Source organism: Mastomys coucha, unplaced genomic scaffold (assembly GCF_008632895.1).
Source record: "Mastomys coucha isolate ucsf_1 unplaced genomic scaffold, UCSF_Mcou_1 pScaffold20, whole genome shotgun sequence".
Classification (NCBI taxonomy): Eukaryota; Metazoa; Chordata; class Mammalia; order Rodentia; family Muridae; genus Mastomys; species Mastomys coucha.
In genome coordinates this window covers 109,428,588-109,447,321 of record NW_022196903.1, presented here as the reverse complement: position 1 = coordinate 109,447,321, position 18,734 = coordinate 109,428,588, and the positions used below count along the sequence as shown (strand labels likewise).

At 42.8% G+C, this 18,734-nt stretch overlaps 1 protein-coding gene across 4 annotated transcripts in view; it reads right to left on the bottom strand.

The window, feature by feature from the left end:
• Positions 1-10,645, bottom strand: part of Washc2c (WASH complex subunit 2C) — a 54,037-nt gene extending 43,392 nt beyond the window's left edge. For all 4 annotated transcript variants that reach the window (XM_031383049.1, XM_031383050.1, XM_031383051.1 and 1 more), the window contains exons 1-5: positions 10,543-10,645; positions 10,334-10,456; positions 9,557-9,721; positions 2,378-2,440; positions 360-533 (exon numbers count right to left, since the gene is read on the bottom strand). In XM_031383049.1, coding sequence (XP_031238909.1) covers positions 360-533; positions 2,378-2,440; positions 9,557-9,721; positions 10,334-10,456 — 525 coding nt within the window. In that variant the 5' untranslated portion in view covers positions 10,543-10,645. The remainder of the gene's footprint in view (positions 1-359; positions 534-2,377; positions 2,441-9,556; positions 9,722-10,333; positions 10,457-10,542) is intronic.
• Positions 10,646-18,734: the final 8,089 nt, after the last annotated feature.

Here is an 18,734-nt window from a genome sequence, read left to right as displayed (position 1 = left end):
CAGGCTGGCCTCGAACTCAGAAACCTGCTTGCCTCTGCCTCCCAAGTGCAGGGATTAAAGGCATGTGCCACCACTGCCCAACTCCCCTTAACTTCTTAGCTATACATCAGTTTTCTCGCAGAACTCTGATCATGGGCGCTCACATAAATGCCTCCTCTCCCACAGACTAGAAACCTTCCAGGAGGAGGAAGTATGCCCTGCAACTTTTACTTACCTTGTACCCCTGAAATGCTCAGTGTGTCAAGGCTCTCAGAAGGGGTCAACTTGGGAATGCTAATAACATACATAGCCCATGCCTTACATACCCTGTGCCCAGCAAAGTAGTCAAGACATCATCATACTTGAACTGAATGCTTTACCTTTGGTTCTAGGATCAGTTCTACCCGCTCATTGGCATCATCCTCTTCAGAGTCCGAATTCCCTGCTTTGATGTCAAGTTGCTCAAATGCACTATCCAGGACCTGCAACCCATAGTTCACAGCCTCCTGGACTTTAGGAATCAGATCTATTTCTTTTTGTTCCCGAGTCTTCTCCTACAAACAAAATAACTTCAGTGTGTGTCTCCAATATACCAACTCTAAAGTCATGCCCTCCCCAAAAAATTTTAATTCAAAACGTCAACAGAGTCATGCTCTACTGAATGCCTTTGAAGTCAATATACAAGCTTTAAATCTTAGTTTTGTTACTTTCTGGGCATCAATCAAATGACCTAAACTCTAGAATTCCAATTTTTTCATCTGGAAGATTAGATGAATTAGAAAGCAAAACTGAGCCAGGCAGCAGTGACACAGGCCTTTAATCCCAGCACTCGGGAGGCAGAGGCAGGGGGATCTCTGTTCCAGGGTAGCCAGGGCTGTTACACAAAGAAACCCTGTCTCAGAGAAGAAAAAAGAAGAGAAACAAACAAACCAAAACCGAGTCTGTAAAAACACCTGTGTGGATGAGTGTGCTCAATGACTCGATCCTACCTTTAGCTTTGAAGGATGGAACCAGGCTCTGACATCTAGTCCTATAGCATTCAGAAAACATTTCACTATATCCTAACCAACTGTAAATGTAATATTGGTTTTATAGAACAATAACATTCATTTGGCTGAGTAGCAAATGCATGAGTACTATTAATGAGAATTTACTTCCTAAAAATGCTGGAGCAGAAAGAGCCATAGTTGGTTTCCTGGTTTCTAATATCCTAATCAACAGCTTCACTATCAACCTTTTCACGTGACTTCCACAAATATACAGACAACCTGCTATTCTTTCCTGAATGTGAGGGCAGTACTTGCTAGAGGACAGGAAAGTGAGTAAGGCCCAGAATCTCTTTCTTGGGTGTGGACTCCAAAGTGAGATAAGCAAGGATGTGTATGCAGAGGTCACATGGGAAGCCTCGGGAACCAGGGAACTGCTGTCCCTCATCCCTTGGCCTACTTTCCAAAGCACATAGCACTCATCAACTTTCTTCCTTTCCCCTCTTTTCTGACCTCCACTATCTTCCACAAACCTAGTCCACAGGAATGGGGATGAAGCGCAGTTGTAGAAAGCTTGCCCAATGTACATGAGGCCCTTTGTGCAACCCCAGAACACAGAACAAAGCGAGAACCTGAGGCCATGGCTTACTCTTGTTGGCCTTTTACTCGGCCAACATCTTCCTTCTTCATCTGAATAAAATCTCATCCTTGAAGCTTTTCTCAGCTAGTTTAACAGCAAAATGTCTCCTCATGTGAACTTCCAAAACACTCCCAACCATGCAATGTAGTTTAGATCAATAACCAATGGCCTCAATAGATAATGAAGCCTCTGAGAGTAAGTGACCTAATTCATCAGTTCCCTGCAGTCCCATGACAGAGTCAACAACTGCTCACTGCAGTCCATTCTGTCCTAACACATCTTGCACTCATGGGGTCCTCAAATACTCACACACTAAACCTATATTCACCGAGCTAATTTTGATGTGACAGAAACCAGAGTAAAAACAATCACAAAGAAGATGGGGAAACTGGGCCTTCAGAGAGCTCACCTCTGGTGACATTCATTTCTCAAAGCTCAGGATGCAGCCTGTTTCTGCATAAACTGAGGAAGAATGGCTGCTAGATCTTTAAAGGTGAGTGAGGAGGGAGAGGGGAAAGGGAGGAAGGAGGAGGATACGATGACGCTTCTTCCTCTGTGGCCTGTAAACCTGGATAGTTTACTCTGCTCCACATTTATGCCTGAATTCAGCTATTTCATCTCTGTACTAACAGGCTAAATTTCAGGAAAAAAAATGGAAACATTTTCTTGGGTTTCTGCCAAGGGCCGTCCTCTCATGTTCCCAGTCCTCAGCACCCTCTTTATCACTTCTCCAGGTTAGTAATTCAAAGAAAGAAGGATTTAATACAATTACCTGCTCTGTTTTTTCTGCCTCCACCTTGAGCACCTGCTCCTCCACTTCTTCATCATACACCCGCTAAGTATGGAAGCAAATCCATTGTAAATAATTAAGCAGTGGAATGGAATCACAGGTAAAAGCTCAATACAAAGAACTTCAAAAAGACAAATACCAAAAGCATACACAAGCTGACCCCAGGTCCACCACACATCTGTACAGATATGCAGCTAGGCTTTCCTACTGGTCCCAAACAACTGGAGTGGGGCTCTCCTTAAAGCTGTTATCTGTCTGTGGAATACATCCCTAACTGGACTGCCTTATCTGGCCTCAGTGGGATAGAATGGGGCTAGCCCTGCAAAGACTTGATGTGCCAGGGTGAGAGGATACCGAGGAGGGACTCCACCCTCTCAGAGGAGAAGGGTGGCTATGAGGGAAGACTTTGGGAGGGGTGCCTGGGAAGATGCAGCAATTGGTTGTAAAGTGAATAAAAAAAATGGAAAATGGCTTTTTGGGAAACAATAGGAACCACATCAGTGGGTCATGAACAAATAACAAAATAGTAATTTACCTGAAGTTAAATTGTAGAAAAAGACATGAATGACTTAAAAACACAAGGAACTATCTGGCTGATCAAAGAGTTCCTAAAACACTACAATCCCAACTATACATACTCACTTAACCAACCCATGATTCTAACAGGGCAAACAGTACAGGTAGGTACCTTTACTTACGGCCGTTGATAATATCAATGGGTATAAATCACCAACTAGATAAATAACAACTAGAGCAAGAAAAATAATAAGGGTAAATGTACTTTCTGTTGCTTAAAATGGTTGCAAATTTTGTATACTTATCCCATATAAATCAAAGAAAAAAGGTAAAACACATCAACAACTTGCCAAGAGATACAAGGCCACAGAAGAACCTTTTTTACAAGACACATGTGTCATTCTTGAAACTCGCTAAAATTTTTTCAAAAAACTAGAGTGTAACATATTTGTTATAAAAAGTTGGTATAACTGTAGGTATGATGGCTAACCTTGGTCACTTTGACTATATCGGACCCTTGGAAGACTCTTCTTGAGCATATCATTTGAAGCAGGAAAACCCAGCCAGAATCTGGACCACACTTTCTTGTGGAAGCCCAGATAAAACGTCATGGAAGAAGGAAAATTTGCTTTTGCCCTCTTGTGCACGTTCTTGCTGGCAAGTTCATCTATCTTGTTGCTAAGGCATTCCTTTGCTGATACTACAATCAACTTCTTCAGGATTCTAGTGGAGACTGAAGGTCAGTGCTCTTCAGCAATCCTCCAGCCCTCCAGCACAGATGGGGACTTCTGGGATAAGCAGGCTCCTGGATGAACAACCACTGCACTCCCAAGCCACTGTTGGTTGTGGTATATATGTGTATGTCTGTGTGAGGCTATCAAATCTTAGAGTTACAGACAATTGTGAGCTGCCATGCGGGTGCTGGGACTTGAGCCCAGGTCCTCTGGAAGAGCAGTTAGGTGCTCCTACCTAACTCTCTCTAGCCATCTTTCTAGCCCCTCATTCTTAATTTTCCTTCTTAACTGTCCTATACCAAACATTTCCAATATGAGAACAACAACAATAAAAATACACGAACTTTTAAGAGGGATTTTAAGATAGGACAGTTACTGGAGTCATTTCAAATTTGTATGGCAAGTCCTCTAACCTGAAAAGGCTGACTTTCTGGCTAATGTCTAAAACCATCAATACTGAGCATTTCCCCCATCACTAAAATCTACCCCTCAAGATGTCAGCATCTGGGGGTAAGTCCAGGATGACATCTAAAACACCAACCAGTTTAGGAAGACCTAAAGGCTATGAGACTTTGAGGGTGGAGTACCCAGTAACTGCAGCTAATCACTGCTAAATAACATCCTCACTCTTCCCGGGATGACCTCACAGCTTTATTTCATGAGCATTCAGTTGGGTATATAATAGAATTGGCAAATACCAAAGGTAGGACAAACTTTTCCTCATTTGGAGAAGTAGGTTACATGACCTGAGGAGCAAGTGAAAATGATAAGGATGGATTTCTACAACTACACACAGCTCTGGTCCTTTTCAGTTATATGTTTTCTCATTCAGTTATTCAAGTATCCAGGGTGTCTGTGTATCCAGATTATGCCAAGTCCTATGACTATGTTTAGCTAGATGCTAGATGCTGAGCAGGGCAGTGGTGGAGCACGCCTTTAATCCCAGCACTTGGGAGGCAGAGGCAGGTGGATTTCTGAGTTCAAGGCCAGCCTGGTGTACAGAGTGAGTTCCGGGACAGTCAGAGCTACAGAGAAACCCTGTTGCAAAAAACCAAAAAAAATTTAAAATAAAATTAGGATTGATAACATGTAATGTGCACTTATATGAAAATATCATATAACATCACATATAATGCACATATAGGATGAAAACTTTTTTAAAAATTAAGACTTCTGTGGCTGGAGAAATGGCTCAGTGGTTAAGAGCATTTGTGGCTTCTCCTTTAGAGGACTGGGGTTCGATTCCTAGCACCCACATAGACACTCAGAATTGTCTCCAACTCCAGTTCTAGGGGATCTATCTCACCAGGCATTCATGTGGTACACATATCTGTGCATGGCAAAATACCCATATGTAGGGAGCTGCTTGGATACAATCGTCAGCTGCAGCCGCTTAGACGATTGTATCCAAGATGGCGGATGTCTGTCAGACACAGGCTGTTTTTTTTACGGGGCTGAAGCGGGGATGAGCAGGGCTCCAAACAGCCTTAATTCTTTCCCCTTGCCCTAGGTGAGCATGCCCTGTGCCTCCCTGTAGGCAGCCACGCAGATACGATCGTCAGCTGCTTAGATCTTAAGTGGCCACCGCTGACGATCGTATCCAAGATGGCGCTGGTTCCTGATACACTGTAGCAACAGACTATTCTGCGCATGCGCCCTCCTGAGTGTGTATATACTGCGCATGCGTCCCTCCTGAGCAGGTGTATGCTAATGAGGGTTTGACAGGGAACCAATCCTGAAGGACTTGGTGGCTCAGGCTCAGGTATATAAGGAGCTGTCTCCAGACAGTCGGGGCCACTCCACAGAAGCAAGCAGACCTGCAGCACCTAGGAAGAAAAAAAAGCAGAAGAAGAAGAAGAAGAAGAAGAAGAAGAAGAAGAAGAAGAAGAAGAAGAAGAAGAAGGAGAAGAAGAAGAAGCAGCAGCAGCAGCAGCAATATTAAGAAGAACCGTGCCATCAAGGAGAGCTGACACTTAACCTAGGAGAGCTGTAATACCTAGGTACCTTAAAGAGCTGTAACACCTGGGTACCTAGAAGAGCTGTAACAAAAGAATATTCCTGAGTAAACCGTCGAGAGAAGAAGTCCAGGTGTTCGGTCGTTATTGCTACAGATAAGGAAGAAGAAGTGCGCCGCACCCATACACATAAAAAGTTATAAACATTCTTTAAAAAAAAATTAAGACTGCTAGACTGTTAGCAAATGGCATGAGGACTAAGGATGAAGCCTTATGCCTGTAATCCCAGTATCCAGGGAGGCAAAGGCAAGCAGATCTCCATGAAATCAAGGCCAGCCAATCTATATATAAAGTTCCAGACCAACTAGGCTAATGGTGAAACCCTGTCTCAAGGGGTACTGCCTAGCACAGAGGCTCAGGGTGGATCTGGCAAAGATAATGAAGGGCATACAGAGAAAAAAAAAAAAAAAGCCTGGCAGCAAAACAAGTTCCAAAGCATTGGAGGATCCTTTGTCAAAAGTAAAGCAAAGCACTCTGTGAAAATAAAGCAGGCTGGTGGAAGGAGATAGTATTCGGAGGGAATGATAGACTGACAAAGTTCTGAACTTTAACCCCACATCGTTGATTCTCTATGACACTTTAGTAATGACATCTGTTTCCTTAAAAAAGGGATGGGGGCTGAAAAGGAAGAAAATGATGAAAGCATAGTTTTTATAATTGACCCTGGAAATCTTTTTAATTTTTTTTCCACAAAGCTAAAAATTCTTTCATTGGCTTTAAAAAAATTCCTTATGGTTTTTTTTTAAATTATTTTATATATACAGGCAGGTGTTTTGCCTACATTTATAACTGTGTACCACATGCCAGAAGAAGCCAATAGATCCCCTAGAACTGGAGTTCCAGGTGGTTGTGAGTTGCCTTGTAGGTACTAAGAATTGAACCCAGGTCCTCTGGAAAAGCAGCCAGTGCTACTTAACCTCTGAGCCATCCACCCCTCGAGCTTCCTATGTTCTTTTAACAAACTAAAGTCATTAACTAGGACTGCTGAGTCTGAGGCCAGCCTCTGCTACAGAATGAAACTCTGTCTCAAGGGAAAAGCAAAAAAGGCAAGGGGTGGCACCTTAAGAACTGGGTCCCTTTCTGCTTAGAATGTAAAACATAGGCCAACACTAATCAGCCGTTCTCTCTCAGGAGTCCCTCTTGAGCCCTTACTAATGATTCCATGTAACTTCCATTGCCCTCAAAAGTCCTTACTGTTCTACTGCCCTAGAAAGTCCAGCTTGCTTCACTAATTCTAAAATGTAGTTTGCAATTTTGGGGATGCCTCTGAGACCAACAAAACCCAACTGACTTTAAATAATCTCTCAAATGAATTTCCACAAACCTAAATAGCTACAGCATCCTAGCCCGAAGTATAATTCATGAGAATCCGTGTCAGAGTTTGAAGAAAATACACAGGCAAGCAGACAGATCCAATAGGCACTTTTGTAAGGTTGATTTTTTCCCCCAGTTTTCTGAAGCACTAGCTATTCCCCAAACCTCATCAGCTGCTCCTCCACAATGGGAGGAAACTGTATGTACCACGTGGCACTGTAAAAGGTCTTGGAAGCAGTTACATTTAGTGTGGCACCAGCACATGTCTGAAGGATCCTGACGGCAGACTGGGGGAGGAATAAGGCCTTATCATTAAGGGGACAAAGACATAAATGGAAATACAGAATCCACAGAAATAGACATAGAGAACAATTTTAAAAAGCTTTCACAAAACCTAAGCTATGGGAAATTTTAAGAAAACTTTGCCAGAAAACGCTAGAAGACGTAGACTATCTACTTAAAATCTATGATCAGAAAATGAAGTTTCTCATGCATCCTCCAGGATCTGGTACAGATACATGGAGTACAAAAGAAAGCTGCCCAAATCTGTCCCTTGCCCAATCTCCAGCTACAACATTAACTACAAGAAGAGCTGAGCATCACACATAGCAAGAAAGGTGCACAATAAGAACTGCACATAAGAACAGCACAGGAGAGATGGCTCCGTGGTTAAGAGCACTGGCTGCTCTTCCAAAGGTCCTGAGTTCAATTCCCACCAACCACATGGTGGCTCATAACCATCTATGAAGGGATCTTCTGGCATGACTCCTACACTTAAAAAATAAACAAATAAATAAAATTTAAAAAACACAAAATTAAAAAACAAAAAAACAAAACAAAACAAAAAGAACAGTTCATAAAACCATCCAATCCAGCTTGATGAGAAATGGTGGGGGCTGCAGTCATCAACAAAGGAGAGTACAGTCCCCTAACTGACCCTTCCAGGGAGATAAGCGCTCAGGTTGACCAGCCAGGTTCTCTGCACATCAGAAAATGTCCTCAGGTTGAACATGCCAATCCAAAACCCTGAAATCTAAAACTTTCTGAGCACTGGCATGACATTCAAAAGTTTGGACATGGGGCTGTCTGAACTTAATGATGCTGAACCTGTAAGTTCTCTGTAGACTCTACATCTTAAAAACCCAAAATCTGAACAACTTCTAGTCCCAAGTATCACAGACATTTGTACATACATCTGTATTGGGTTTACTTAAATTCATGTTACATTTCAAACCCAATAGTTTCTCTTTGCCATTAAAGAAAATAATTGGTGGCCTAGTCAGTTCAATGAGCCAGGCAGTCTGGCACCTGCAGTAGTGAACAAAGAACCCTCATAAAACCCCATGTCTCAAACTAGATGAAATGTGAGGTATGTCACTTCAGCCTGCACTATTAAATTATGCAAACAAACAAAGGCAACACCCCAAATACTGGTAGTTTTATAACCCCAAATCATGGGATTATGATCTTCACCATTTATGAAATTCTGTTTAATAATCTTCATCTAACAATTTCAGGATGCTGTGTACTTGAGTAATCTCTTCTCACTGCTGGGTGTAGTAAGGCTATAAGCCTGTAATCTTAGAGGTGAGAATTTCTCCCCAAAATCAAGGCCAGCTTGGTCTACATAGTTCTACACTAGTCAGAACTAATGCTGAGCTAAAAACAAACAAAAAAACAACTCCCCCCAAAAAACTGCCTTTCCACAAATTAATTCAGAAAGACATTCTTTGATCAGATGTACTGCACTCCCTCCCCATTCTCAATACATTCCCTTCCCTTTGCTAGATGGCTCCAGGAATGCCTGCTTTTTTTCTATTGTAGTCTTCCCAAGATAATTTATCTGTGTGTTCCTAGCAGCCCGCAGGAACTCACTACAAAAAAATAAAATTCACATATGCTTTAGTTAAAGGTCAGCAACCTTTTTACTGGTGATTCTGTGTCATATATTCATCCAAGTTGAGAAAACTGGTGCAGTGGTGGCCCACACCTTAAATCCCAGCACTTGGGAGGCAGAGGCAGGTGGATTTCTGTAAGTTCATGGCCAGCCTGGTCTACAGAGAGAGTTCCAGGACAACCACGGCTATACAGAGAAACCCTGTCTCAAAAAAACAGAAGGAGAAAAAGAAAAGGAAGAAAAAGAAAACTGGAGTTGATAAAATGCAAGGCAGACATCTGCATTCACTTCTACAATTGATGGAAACATAATGGACCTACGGAAAGTCTACAGGGACTGAAGGCAAAAGTGTGGCACAAAAGCCAGGCACATATCTGATCATACCAAATGAGCACAGTAGCTTTTTTGAGAGGCACAGGATTCTACTCAAATGGTAACTGCCCTCAAAACTAAAAACAGAAAAGCCAGTATGAGGCAAACCTTATTATTAGATTTTTTTTAAGGTTTGTAAAACCCACAAACTTTACTAATAAAAGACATTGATTTCAGAGAGAAGAACTTCAGTTACCAAGAACCAATCTATCCACCAAAACTTAGAAGGAAACCTAATTATCATTATAAATTACAATAGCTCTCACTCCCCAGAAGGATTATCTGGAAAGTCAGATCCCATAAAACAACTCACATTCTCAATGAACTGGGTATTAGACAGCATGAGGAAGTCATTGAACACATTGTGCAGACGACAATGTGTGGCTTTGGTCTCCTGAATTAATCCATCCACCTGCTTCTTGATTTCATGAGTCCTGGAGGTAGTCTGCTGTGAGAATTCCTGTAGAAACTGTAGGAGCTATTTTGAAAAGAAACATACAGAAGTGTCAACACTACATGTGGTCCAAAACAAAAAAGAACCCCTTCCCTTTCGCCCAGACGTTAATTAAAAGGGATGATACTTTTGATCTGGGGTCAAGTGACCCTGGAAAGCTTTAAGAAAGCTCATCAGATAAGCTTGTCTAGTGCACAAAACCAGTATCAAATTTCTAGAGGGATTTAAACCCGTTTGACTGTCACTCTCCAGAGACCAGATAGTGTGAAAAAACATCCCCCAAATTCTACTTATATGAAACTTCTTGAGCTCTTAGGTTCCTGAAGTGAGTACTTCTCAAAAATATGTGCTGCCCCATTTAGCTCAAGTTCTAATATAGAAGGGCCTCCACAGAGACAGAGCAATCCTTGAAGAGGGCAGAAACAATTCAGCACAGCAGGATGGCTCGGAGGGCAAGGTTGAAAAGCCTCTGCACGGAAGGAAACCCGCGTCTGCGCGGCAGAGTGCTGGGTAGAAGCCCACAGGGCCACCCTCCGCGGTGTCTGAGATTGCGCCTTTGAATACTGGAGGAAATGTGTCCCCGAGAAGGAGTAACCACAACTCTGTCCTTCCCTTAGCCCCGGGTCCCCCGCTCACCCCGGCGTCAGCCGCCAGAGACCAATTCTGACTGCTGCGGCGGATCTCCTCCACCGACCAGGGCCGTTCCCACACGGGCTCGGCTGCCGGAGGCCGCTCCGAGTCGGGGCTCGTCCGGTTCATCTACAGGGAGAAGGACAATAAGAAGAGCTGAGTTTGGGGCGAAGGATCCAGCCCTGCCCTGCCCTCCCGGGGCGCGCCATCCTCACCACGATGACACTCAGCAAGCGCCAGTGACTGCCGGAGCCACTGCCACACCACCCATCCAGCGGTGTGGTAATCACGTGTCCCAGGTCACGTGATGACGTCCTCACGTGACCTGGGGCGCAGCCTCCAAGAGTGAGCTGTGGGTAATCCCGGTTTGTGTTTGGCTAGAGAGAAGGTGCTTAAGCGGCCAGCTCTGGGAGTGAGAAAGAGGTGGATGGCACCAGTGGGGCCCTTGCGAGGAGTCTTGTGGCCTAGCAGGTGGGAGGCCGAAGAGGAAGGGAAGCAGAGGACGACTTCCCGGACGCGCAGCGGCTTGGTTGATTACGCATGTGGTGTGAGACTGGCCCAGAGACTCGGTGACCCTCAGGTGTTGTACATCTGCTAACCGGCTTGGTTTCAATTCAGTGTGGATCCGCTTGAAATTCTTTACCCTCAGCTGAGATTCAAGGCCGATTTCCACACTGCTGCAGGCAGGGAAAAAAAGGGGGTTGGGGGATAGAAATCCAAAGCTCTTCTGGCTATCCACTATCACTTCCTTGTGTACAGACCCCTTTCTGAGTGGTTCTTGCCCAGACTGACGTTTAGAAATAACCTCGTATCTTTCTTTCCTTTTTGTGTGCCCGTGAACAAGTTACTTAGCTTCAATAAGCTTTCCTCTGCATATAGGAGAAGCGATAATCGGTGTAAAATAGATAGTACCTGGTATATGTATGGTGAGTGCTCGCTCACCTTAGATCTTATCATTTCGCCTGTGCAGGTTATTTTTCCAACTTTCAAATTTTGCTTTGTGGCCACTTCTGTTGGCACCTCATTAAAGATTTCTCTTTGGTATACAACTAAGACAAATGAAAACCTGCTCAGATAAAAAAAAAAAAACCTGTGCAAGAATGTTCACTGTAGTGTTGATCCATACCCAGAAAGCAGAAGCAATCTAAATGTCCATCAGGTGATGAATGGATAAACAAAATGCAAAGCCACACACAATTCATCAAAAGAAATAAAGTGCTGATATATGATAGGGCATGAATTAACCTAGAAATACATTAACTGAAAGAGGTCAGTCATATACATGAGCACAGATTTATATGAAATATCCTGAATGATCAATCCAGAGAGAGGAAGTAGTGGTGGTTGCCAGGGATTAAAGAAAGAAGGGAATGGGGAGTTAACTGCTTGTGAGCATGGGTTCCTTGCCCAGTAGTCAGCAGTGAAGTACTAAAGCTAGGGTAAAGGCTAGGGTTACTTTAGCATTAGTATAATGATAACAGTGTTACTGTTAGGGTTAGCATTAAGATCAGGGTTAGGTCTAGTGTTAGAGTGTTGCTTGGGTTAAGTTTTGATCACAGCAGAACTCACATTAATTTTAGGGCTAGGGATAAAGCAAGTGTTACAGATAGACAGATTTAGGGTTTCAATTAATATTATGGTTATGGTGATATTTAGGGGGTTAGGGTTAAGGTGGCTGTCTTAGTTACTTTTCTGTTGTTATAATAAAAATTACCTCAGAAGCAATTCATAAAAGGAAGGGTTATAGTTAGGATTTAGTGTTACGGTTAATGCTGAAATGGTTGTGAGTTATGGTTAGTCTTAGGGTGAGTGTAACAGATGGAGGTTTAATTAGGGTTAGGCTTAGGGCAGCCTTAATATTCACTATACAGTTGGGTACAGTAGCGCACAATTCCTTATTCCAACCCTGAAGAGGCATTTCTAAACAGATCATGTTTGTGTGAAGCCTGGTCTGACAGTAGGATTAGTGTTAGGGCAGGGTGTTTGCTAAGATTAGCTTCAGAGTAGTTTTAATAAAGTTTAGAATACAGTTTGAGGTAATCAAATCACTTGAGAACTAATACTTGGGAAGCAGAGGTAGACAGATTATCTGTGAGTTTGAGCTCCAGCTTCTCTACATAGGGAGTTTCAGTCCAGTCAGAACTACATAGTGGTATGATGTCTCAAAAGAAGGTTAGGGTTAGAACTAGAATTATAGTTAGGCTTAGGGTTAAGGGTCAGGATCAGGTTTGGGTTAGGGATTATGGTTAGAGTTAAAGGCTAGTTAGGGTTAAATATAGTGGTAAACTTTATACATAATCCTAACCCCTAAATATAAACCTAACTATAGTCCCTAACCAGAACCCTAATACTAACTCTAACTGCATTCCTAATTCTAACTCTACCCTAACCCTAACCCTATTGCTAAATCTAATCTTAACCCTAACCATCATCCTAAACCATAGTGATAAATTGTAACCTTAATCAGAACACTATACATAAAATTAACCATAATCTTGTTAATCTTAACCCTAACCTAAACCAAATACTAACCCTTAATTATAACCTTAAACCTAAGTTACTGTCTTAATTAGAGTTACTGTTGCTGTGATGAAACACCATGATCAAAAGCAACTTGGGGAGGAAAGAGTTTATTTTACTCACAGTTCCATTTAACAGTTCATCAAAAGCAGTGAGGGGAGGAGCTCAAGCAGGATAGAAACCTGGAGGCAGGAGCTGATGCAGAGGCCATAAAGGAGTGCTGTTTACTGGCTTGCTCTTCATGGCTTACTAGGCTTGCTTTCTGAAAAAACGAGAACCATCAGTCCAGGGGTGGCACCGCTCACAATAGGCTGAGCCCTCTCCCATGGATCTCTAAGAAAATGCCCCATGGTCCGGCCTACCACCCAATCTTACGGATTCATTTTCTAAATTGAAGCTCCCCTCTCTCTGAAGACTCTAGTTTGTGTCAAGTTGTCATAAAACTAGCCAGCACACTTACCCTAATAATAATTATTACACTAACATGATCCAAAAATCTAACCCTAACATTAACCTTAGACATAATCCTAAACTGAACCCTAATCAAAACCATGAGCCTAACCCTAAATTTATATGTAACAGCAAAACAACACTCATATTATTCATAACTAACAAACCCCTTCCTCTAATGTAACTGTAAGACTAACTCTAGGCATAGCTCCAACTAAACTAAAACCATGGCCATGACCTTAATACTGACCCTAACAATGACTAACCGAACCCTTGTGATAACCTAGACCCCAGCACAAACCCTATCCCTAACCCTAACTCTAAACCTCATGTAACTCTAGACCTAAATCTACATCTTATAGTAATTAGAACCAGAAAAGTCAGAGTAACCATAATTATAACCAGAATCCTAATGCTAGCCTACTATAAGAATCCTAATCTTGAACCCTAACCCCAAAATTAACCCTAACCTCTAACATCCAAAACAATAAACCAACCCTAACTTCTAACCCTAGTCCCTAACCTAGCTCTCTCATAGGCTATATGTGCAACTTTATAAACACATGTGTGTCCTAGCTCTGTAACAGATAGGTGTATATGTGTAGGTTCACATGTACCTGTATTCCCTAGCTCTCTTCTAAGTACAAATGTGTCCTCTGGCTCATATACGTATATGTATTTCCCAGTTTTGTTACAGGTCAGCCTGTATGCACATTCAAACGCATGTAGTTTTTAAGCATGGTCATATATTGGCATGAATGTGCATGTTCACAGGCATGAATTATCTATGCATAGTCACATGTCAGTGTATACACATATATTCCCACACATGCAATTTCTAAGCCCTGTCATACATTGTCGTACTTTTGTGTATTCTGCCTATGTCTGTACTGTATCTGATCATTCTCTTATGGCAGCATGCGCATGAATGTTCACACTCATGCAGTTTCTGAGCATTGTCATTTGATCTACATACTGGGTTTCACAAAAGCCACGCTACATAGTGAGATTCTGTCAAAAAAAAGGGGGGGGGCGGTCCCAGGACAGCCAAGGCTATACAGAAAATCCCTGGCTCAAAAAAACAAAAAACAAACAAAAAGGGGGGGGGAGAGAAAGAAAGAAAAAATTGGGGCCTGAAAATGAAGATGTTGCAAACTTCATAGAAGGTTTGCACTGCATACATGAGACCCTAGAATTGATCCTTCACACCGAATAAACCAGGTATGGTGTTGGCATATACTTGTAATGCTAGCACTGGAGAGGTAGACAGGAGGACCATGAATTCAAGGTCATCCTTGTTGACATACTAAGTTAAGGCCAGCCTGAGCTACATGAAATTCTGTTTCAAATTTTTTCAAGTTTTGGGTGTTAAAGGCATTATCAAGAGAATAAAAAGGCAACCACAGTTTGGAAGAAAATGTTTGTACATCAGATATCTGATAAGAAACATGCATTGAGCAGGGGGACATCAAATTTGAGACCAGTTGGGGATATATACTGAGTGTCAGGCCAGCCAAGAGCTAGGCAGCAAGATGGAAAACAAAAATGAAAATTAATAAAAAAAAGAACAGGAACTAGAGATATGTTTCAGTGGTAAAGAACACGAAGTATCTACAGTATGACATAATCAATAAGCATAGTGTTGACTCTGTACAGTACAAAATTAACCTCACTAGTGGGAGGCAGCCATATGTCACTTCTACTACATGTGATCTCCCAAAAGGATCACAGCAGCAATTCCAGTGTCCTCAATGCAGTGTAAGTTTTCACTTAGATATGAAGAGACATCAGACAAACCCACCTTGAGAAGATTCTACTAGATAAATGGTCTGTGCTCTTTACGAATATCAGTGTCATGCAAGATGAAGAAAGACCCAGGAGCTGCTGAAGACCAAAGGGGTTTAAAGACTCGGTGCAGCCCAACTCTAAGGAAAAGAAAAATCCAGAAGGACACTGACACAATGGCAGCACTGTGTATGAACTCTTGAATACATAAACATGGTTTGAGGATGTGACTCAGTTGGTAGAGCAATTGCTTAGTTTGCACAGATCCTGGATTGAACCCCAGTATTAAATAGACCAAGTACCATGGTTCACACTTGCAATCACAGCACTGAGGATTAGAATTTCAAGGTCAGTCAGAGCTACAAAGCAAATTTGAAAAATGGAAGAGATGACTCAGTAGTTAAGAGCATCGGCTGTTCCCCAAGAGGACCCAAACTCTGGTTCCTGACACCTACATGAAGGCTCACAGTTATTTGTAAGTCCAGCTCCGGGAGATTTGACTCTTGTGGCCTTTATGGGCACTCATCCACATGTTATTAAATAAATAAATAAATAATTTTAAAAAGTGAACTTGAGGGCACCCTAAGATACTCAAGACTCTGCCTTTTTAAAGCATTGTTCTCAATGTTAGATTTGTTGAACTTGTTAATCTAGTTTGCTTTCTTCTCTGTGATGAAACACTGACCAAAACCAACTTGGGGAGGAAAGAGTTTATTTGGCTTACAGGTTGCAGTCCATCATTGAGGAAAGCTAAGGCAGGAACCTGGAGGCAAGGACTGAGGTAGATACCATGGAGGAACACTTCTCACTGGCCTACTTCCCATGGCTTGCTCACACTGCTATCTTATTCAGCCCAGGAATACAAGTCCTAGGGTATCACTGCACACTGTCAGCTGAGCCCATCCACACCAATCAGCAATCAAGAAAAAGCCTACAATACAATTTAATGGGGCTGTTTTCTCAAGTAAGCTTCCCTCTTCCCAGAGACTCTAGTTTTGTTTCAAGTTGACAACACTAACCAGAACAATGGCTATGATGGTAATGGAAGATAGACCCTGCTCTTAGGAACAAAACTGGAAAAAGAATACATGTGATGGTCAGGCAGTGGTGGCGCACACCTTTAATCCCAGCACTTGGGAGGCAGAGGCAAGCAGATTTCTGAGTTCAAGGCCAACCTGGTCTACAGAGTGAGTTCCAGGACAGCAAGGGCTACACAGAGAAACCCTGTCTCAAAAAACAACAACAACAAAAGAATGCATGTGATGTGACACATTCGCTGTACTCTCAGGTGTTTGAGGTGAGAGAAGGGAGGGGAAGAATGACTAAAGAGACATGGCTACCTGCTAGAAATCTCTAAATCTCAGGAAAGGCTCTACAGGAGTTCTCTGGATTACTCTTTCAAATAAGCTGTGAATCTGCAATTATTTTCTAAATAAAACAATGGTCCTCAAGAGCAGGCAGCTTCTGTGGGTAGAACTGAAATTTAGTTCAAGATCCTATTGTCTAAGTAGGTAGTCTGATTGCTTCCTTTTGACAGACGGGGACACTGAAAGCCAGAGAAGAAATGGGGTTTGCGGTGGATCCCAGCCTGTGTTGGCTGGGGCCCGATTTCAAGGACCCTACTCTTTCTCTGATGTCTCTGCCAACTCCTTGCTCAACTGACTGGATCTCCATGCCAAGCCTCACTTCTGGGTCACTAGGAATTAAAGGCTGAGAGGTTTCATCAGAGGCTAGCAGACTGGATGACATAGACTTAGTTCATTCCTCATTTCTTTAATTATCATGGTATCTGTTACAATATCTGTCCTACTTAATGCCTATTCTTCTTTGGGAACCTGCTCCATTTGTGGGAGTGTGGGTGCAACTATGTGATTCTGGGAGATCACAATGGGCCATTCTTGTGGCCACAGTAACTTGGGTTAAGGATAGACACAAACTTACAAGGAGACAATATGAGAGTCCTTTGGATGGATTTAAAAGAAGGTAGGACACAGGCCATGCTGTGACAAGCTCTGATGTGAGGCTCAGGAACCAGATAACCACTTTCCCAGTCAGGAGGAAGCTGGTTGGACAGAAGAAAGCTAAGAAAAGCAAGGATGAGATCAAATAGCCTCAGTTCCAGGTGTTTCTCACACCCCCACTGTGTTCTATAAATATGTCAGTCTTCTTCCAGGAATTGCTCTTATTTTGTGTCAGTTTCTCAGCTGTGCACACCTGTTACTTGAAAACAAAATCAATATACCTGGACCCCTGGTCACTAGATGTGTCACTTGCAGGCCCACCAGACTAGGATAAGAGTGGGGACAAAGGAGGTGCTGTAGAGGCTGTCCTACTGCCTCCAGATGTTGTGGAGGGCACTGGTCTTAGCAACTGTGAACAAGGTTGTTAGTGTTCCCACCTCCATCTTGCCTGATGTGATGGCTATTTTTGGTTATCAACTTGACTATCTAGACTGGGCTACAATCCAGAAATGGGAGCCACACCTGATCCAGATCTTGAGGTTGGAAGACATATGCTTTTGATCCAGATCTTGAGATGGGATGACACAGTCTCCTCCTTGCTGCCTTCAAGATGTAGAACTCTTAGCTCCTCCAGCACCAGGTTTGCTTGGACACTGCCATGCTTCCCACCATAATAATGAGCTAAACTTCTAAAACCGTAAGCCAGCCCCAATTAAATGTTTTTATAAGAGTTGTTGTACTGGCTGGTTTTGTGTGTCAACTTGACACAGGCTGGAGTTATCACAGAGAAGAGAGTTTCAGTTGGGGAAGTGCCTCCATGAGATCCAGCTGTGGGGCATTTTCTCAATTGCCACTTGTGGGTGGTGCCATCCCTGGGCTGGAGGTCTTGGGTTCTATAAGGGAGCAGGCTGAGCAAGCCAGGAGAAGCAAGCCAGTAAGGAACATCCCTCCATGGCCTCTGCATCAGCTCCTGCTTCCTGACCTGCTTGAGTTCCAGTCCTGACTTCCTTTGGTGATAGCAGCAATGTGGAAGTAAGCCAAATAAACCCTTTCCTCCCCAACTTGCTTCTTGGTCATGATGTTGTGCAGGAATAGAAAACCTGACTAAGACAGTTGTCTTAGTGATGGTGTCTCTTCATAGCAATGAAATCCTAAGATACCTGTTAAGCCTTCTGGAACATGGCCATGTCCTTCTCCTTTCAAGTAAGATCAGGCCATCAGACAAAATCTGTGATTTATTGAGTATCATCAAAAATAAACAAGGAGATGAGGCCTCCCACCTTTCCTTAGAGGTCCTCAGTGGCAGTTAGAGAAGAAGCTGGAGGGAGGTTTGCACTGACATAAAAGGAGTGGCTACCATCCTTTTCACCTCTTCATCTACCTCCACCCACATTTTGATGCTGGGGATGGGATACAGGACCTTATGTATGCTAGGCAAACAGCCACAGAGCTAGCTCAACCTAGCCCTAAGTGCACAAACCTAAAGAATGCATTTCTGTACACACAGTCATCTGCACGATCACTACCAAGATCAATAGACTGGAACATCTCAAGGTCTAACACCCAAGACATCTGCATACTGGTTCCTAGTCACCTTACCGCTGTTCCAACCTATCTCTGTCATCTGTGGTTAAAGGTCATAGGACCACATAGCACATGCTCTTTATGTCTAGATCCTTTCACAAAAAAAA